A 5,545-nucleotide genomic window follows, 5' to 3' on the forward strand; every position below is an offset into this window, starting at 1 on the left:
ATTAACAAAAATACTCAAAATATTTTTTTTTTCCAATTTTTCATAAGTATCCACTCCTCTCTAGTTAACTAGACACGTGGACGGAGCTGAATTAATTCCATTTTTTTTTCTTTTTGCTAAATCTCATTATTTATCAAAATTAAATAATAATGAAAAAAAAACATTTCATTATAATAAAAATAGAAAACAAATAAGAAAACTAAAAAGAAAAATTAAAGAAACTCAGTTCTGGAGATAATATTGATGAGCAGCTCCTCTCTTCTGAACTCGCATTCCTTCACGATTTAGGGAGAATCAAAAAATAGATGAAGAAGATTATGATTGGTATGTCTTCATACTATTTCTTTGTCTCTTATTCTGTGGAAGACAAAGTGGTAGGTTGGTGATGTTTATGTTTACTTCATTTTCTCTCATTATGTGTGCTTACCTATACCATAACCTATTCAATTTAGAATCCTCTGAGAAGAAAGAAAGGGTGGCCCCCTAAGAAGAATTCAAACCCTAAAATGTGAAGAGGGACAAGTGAAAAATAAGGCAAAAGGCAAGAGAAGTCAGGTTGTCCCAACAATCTCCTGGCTAAGCGCGCATCTTTAATGGGGGCAATTAAAATAGTTGTTCAACTGGGCGCTTTGGCAATTAATACAACTGGTCTAATTGAGATGAGTTCAATACCAGTTGTAATTAGTGTTGTAAATATGGGTTAGAATTTCTGATACTGCACGAAATCGGTACAAATACGACTAGGGATAAAAAAAATATAAGCTTGGACATAACACAACACTATGTTAAACATTAGCACGAGACGGTATAAGAAATATGGAGTTAAGCACAAGACGACACGAAAAACATGTTACATCACATAAGCATGAGTAGATTAACCCAAAAACATGACACATGAAAGCACGACACAACAAATTAAAAAATCATTTAATTTTATAATGATTATAATAATAATAATAATAATAATAATAATAATAATAAAAAGAAATAATAATAATAATGATAATAAATAGATATGTATTTGTCAATTATAAATAAATTAAAATAATAATAAAATTTAAATATACACTTTATATTATAATTTTATAATTAACACTATTAAAAAAATATAAAATTAAAATTATATATTAATTTATATTTAAAGTACTATCATATAAAAATTTAAGTATTTATAACATTTAAATTATAATAGTTATAATAATGTTTTTTATTATATGATTATTTGGAAAAAAAAAATTGCTCCAAATTATATAAATGTAATTGAAGTAGTAAAAAATACATATAGTTTGGTAATTAGTTCATTAATTGTAAAAATAATATAGAAAAGTAAAGTACAAATTTGAATCAAAATATAAAAACAGACCGATCCGTTTAAAAGAAACTACGCAGCACGAGTAAAGTATCAACACGAAAATACCAAACGCATTATAGGCCGTGTCGAATTTATTATCCTTTAAAAATATTAGCAAGACACTCATATATTTTTATTACACAAGATGGCATAATCTATGTTTTAAAATACACGATATAGTATGGATCGAGCAAACACGATACGTACATCAATTTACTAGTTGTAATGACCTCCTGGCCCTTCCAAACGCTTTATTTTCGAAAAGAAAGAAAACAAAGCAAATTCTTGTTAAAAAGAAAAAAGGAAAAGCAAGCTCTTAAAATCCAATTAATGAAAAAAAGGATATCATTATGTATGAAAAACTAAAGGTTTCATGCTACGTGATCAGACATATAAGTTTGAGGGCATAAATAATATTTATAACATATTAATTTAAATACTATTTTTTTTGCTAAGATTTTAAATTACGTACATACATAATAGGAAGGGAAGGATTAATGCTAGTTAATTGGAAAGAATACTGAATTAATACATATAATAAATATATAAATGATAAAAGACCACTCTAAAGATATTTACTTTATATATTTACAATATCTCAACAGCAAAAGTTAATAATTACAACTTATTTATATACTAATTAATTATACTCTATAATCTTCATCTGGATCAACAAAATATCACACAAAGGAAAAAGAAGAGTTAAATGCTTTGAAAATACATGTTTTTAAAGCATTTTACCAATTTCTTCCTTTGTCTTGTTAACTATGATAATTTGTGAAAAACCAAACAAGACTAAAAATTAAGCCCTGTAAACTTATACATCTCTATATATAAGTTCTTTCCAAATTTTTTGTTGCATCAAAATTTACTCATGAAAACTCTCTCTTTCCTTTCACCCTGCAGCAACTCATCACTCCCGAAACACGTGTTCCTCTCCTGACCGTTGATCAATATGTTTGATCCAACGCCTAGGAGCTTTCCTTGATGACCCTGACCCACCATTAGAACTTCCTATGTGAGCGATATCCAAACCTTTCCCTACGGGAAGAAGCACTGACCTTATGACACGTGTCCCCCTCTCGACCGCCCACTGCCATCGAAACGCCGAAACGTTTCGCTGCCATACATTCTTGCATGCAAAAACAGCTCCCCTGCTACTCACTTTCGCCACTCTCAAAACTCTACCGAAATCCCTCCGCTTCGAGTCCACGACCAGAAAATCAACGCCTGTTAAACCCGCCATGGCGGCTCCAGCCTCCCCGACCACCACTTCCGGCATCGGCCAAGCGCCAGAGCCGCCGGCGCCGCCGATCCGCATGGCCTTGATGTAGTCCTGCCGAGACCTCTCGTCCGGGACTATGCACACGTGTCTTCCGCCCGTGTGGCGGGCGGCGACGGCGAGACCCACGCTCGTCGCCATGGGACCACCTTGGGACCAGACTTCGACGATGAGCTTTGCGTTCCAACCGCCTGCCATGGCGGAAAGAAGCTCGGCCACTGCGGATTCTGTGAATTTCTCACACTGACAAAAATAAATAAATTATAAATCATAACCATAAATTTTAAGATATATATATTTATGTTATATTTGTATAGATTACGTACTGATTTGACTGTTTCGATATAAGCTTGTGAAGCTGTTTCAGGAGACCAAATGAGCTTCATGATCGTTAATTTTCAACTTTGCTTCCTTGATTTGAACTGTTATAATTTGATCGATAATCTCTCTCTAAAAAGGTAGAGAGAGAGAGAGTGGAAGTATATATGGGACAAATAAGAAAGGTGTGGCAGGTTCGCTGTATTTATATACAACTGCTTATGTGTGACTGTGAGAGAGGTATTAATAAAAGAGAAAGAGAAAGAGAAGAGAGTTTTTGTCATACTTTTGGTTTTTGAAGTAGAGTTGACATTTGCACTCTTCCACAAGTAGAATGTGTGCAACTACTATTAATGACCATTTAATAATATTTTTTTATTATTTTCTTTAAACAGATAATTGATAAGAGCAACGGTAGTGCCTAGCTATACTACAGTTTTCTTTTTATAATTATTAATTAATTAATAAAATTGATGCTTATACTACCAATTAATTATCTAAATTATAATTCATACACTGTATTTGTTTTTAAATAAGTCCCAAGCTGCCAAAAAAAAGAAGTCTCAATATTTCAAGTTCTCTTCTCCAAATAATAAATTTAGCTGAATATATATACTTATAAATACAGATCCACTAATTAATACATTTTTTTTTGTTCTTTAATTACATTTGAAATTAATTGATAATTAATGCTGTTATATCTTTCGAGACCCCGTAATAATGAAATATTTTTTGCGAAAAGAAAATTTCGATTTCGGTCAACTTTACGCACCTCAACAATGTTTTAATTTTTTCTGACAAACAAAAATACAATTAATGCTTTTAATGTTTTTTTCTTGATGAACTACTATTTTTACTAGCTCGGGAAGAAAATATATATTGTGCTTAATTAACAAGAAATTAAGGATTATATCTTTCCTTTTCGATTTTATGGGAATACTAATTAATAAAGAAACTAAAAGAATTACAAAATTAAAAAAAAAAAAAAAAAAAGAAACTTATGGATTGTACGTAAGTACTATTTTTTTTTTTGACATAAAATAATTAAAGTACTATATCTTTATATATTATATATTTGAATTGTTTTTTTTGCTTAACTATATATTTGTATATAGTTGTAATGTAACATGTAAAATAATACTATATATACTTATTAATCGTGTGATAATAAATCTCACAGTTTGAGTACTGTACGTATAATTATTAGTAGCGATAAGCGGTGTCACATGTAACGCCCCCGCTTCAAGCCTCCATTGAGTCCTTACACCCACAGAATGAATGGCTCTTATACACGAGTACGTCACTCTGGCTGCTTCATGGATTGATGACTGACCCTACAGACCAACACGAGTGTTTTCAGCGTGCTTTGTCCTCACTCACACGCATCCTGGGAAAACTTCCCAGGAGGTCACCCATCCTTGAAATTGCTCCAAGGCCAAGCACGCTTAACTGTGGAGTTCTTTCGAGATGGGCTACCGAAAAACAAGATGCACCTTGTTGATATAGGTAGTACCAATCAATCCATTTAAGCTCTATTCAACTGTGTAGTCCCATACCTACACAAGCCTCGAATCATCCCACTTGACCTTCCCTGTGCGATGTGGGATTGCACAGCTTACCCGGTATTTCCCCTTACGGATCACGGGACTACTGACTGTCACAATCACCCCCTCTTACGGGGTCCGACGTCCTCGTCGACCACACTTCCGGCTGGGTCAAGGCTCTGATACCATTTGTAACGCCCCCGCTTCAAGCCTCCATTGAGTCCTTACACCCACAGAATGAATGACTCTTATACACGAGTACGTCACTCTGGCTGCTTCATGGATTGATGACTGACCCTACAGACCAACACGAGTGTTTTCAGCGTGCTTTGTCCTCACTCACACGCATCCTGGGAAAACTTCCCAGGAGGTCACCCATCCTTGAAATTGCTCCAAGGCCAAGCACGCTTAACTGTGGAGTTCTTTCGAGATGGGCTACCGAAAAACAAGATGCACCTTGTTGATATAGGTAGTACCAATCAATCCATTTAAGCTCTATTCAACTGTGTAGTCCCATACCTACACAGTCTCAGAATCATCCCACTTGACCTTCCCCAGGCGATGTGGGATTGCACAGCTTACCCGGTATTTCCCCTTACGGATCACGGGACTACTGACTGTCACAATCACCCCCTCTTACGGGGTCCGACGTCCTCGTCGACCACACTTCCGGCTGGGTCAAGGCTCTGATACCATTTGTAACGCCCCCGCTTCAAGCCTCCATTGGGTCCTTACACCCACAGAATGAATGACTCTTATACACGAGTACGTCAGCTGCAGGCCGCTTCATGGATTGATGACTGACCCTACAGACCAACACGAGTGTTTTCAGCGTGCTTTGTCCTCACTCACACGCATCCTGGGAAAACTTCCCAGGAGGTCACCCATCCTTGAAATTGCTCCAAGGCCAAGCACGCTTAACTGTGGAGTTCTTTCGAGATGGGCTACCGAAAAACAAGATGCACCTTGTTGATATAGGTAGTACCAATCAATCCATTTAAGCTCTATTCAACTGTGTAGTCCCATACCTACACAGTCTCAGAATCATCC

General features: G+C 35.3%; 1 protein-coding gene across 1 annotated transcript; it reads right to left on the minus strand.

Annotated features, from left to right (window-relative positions):
• Positions 1 to 1,756: 1,756 nt before the first annotated feature.
• On the minus strand, positions 1,757 to 3,269 carry LOC115706951 (uncharacterized). The gene is made up of 2 exons (XM_030634734.2): positions 2,960 to 3,269; positions 1,757 to 2,876 (listed from the first exon to the last, which is right to left on the minus strand). Exons 1-2 carry the CDS (start codon positions 3,017 to 3,019, stop codon positions 2,265 to 2,267), a joined length of 672 nt encoding a protein of 223 aa, XP_030490594.2. The 5' UTR covers positions 3,020 to 3,269; the 3' UTR covers positions 1,757 to 2,264.
• Positions 3,270 to 5,545: the final 2,276 nt, after the last annotated feature.

Source organism: Cannabis sativa, chromosome 1 (genome assembly GCF_029168945.1).
Source record: "Cannabis sativa cultivar Pink pepper isolate KNU-18-1 chromosome 1, ASM2916894v1, whole genome shotgun sequence".
In the NCBI taxonomy this organism is placed as follows: Eukaryota; Viridiplantae; Streptophyta; class Magnoliopsida; order Rosales; family Cannabaceae; genus Cannabis; species Cannabis sativa.

What these genes read in the sequence shown, in the direction of transcription:
- LOC115706951 (XM_030634734.2), bottom strand. Translation starts at nt 3,019, where the DNA reads ATGAAGCTCATTTGGTCTCCTGAAACAGCTTCACAAGCTTATATCGAA. An exon ending in ATATCGAAACAGTCAAATCA is followed by an intron (nt 2,877 to 2,959) that starts GTACGTAATCTA and finishes TATTTTTGTCAG; the next exon opens with TGTGAGAAATTCACAGAATC.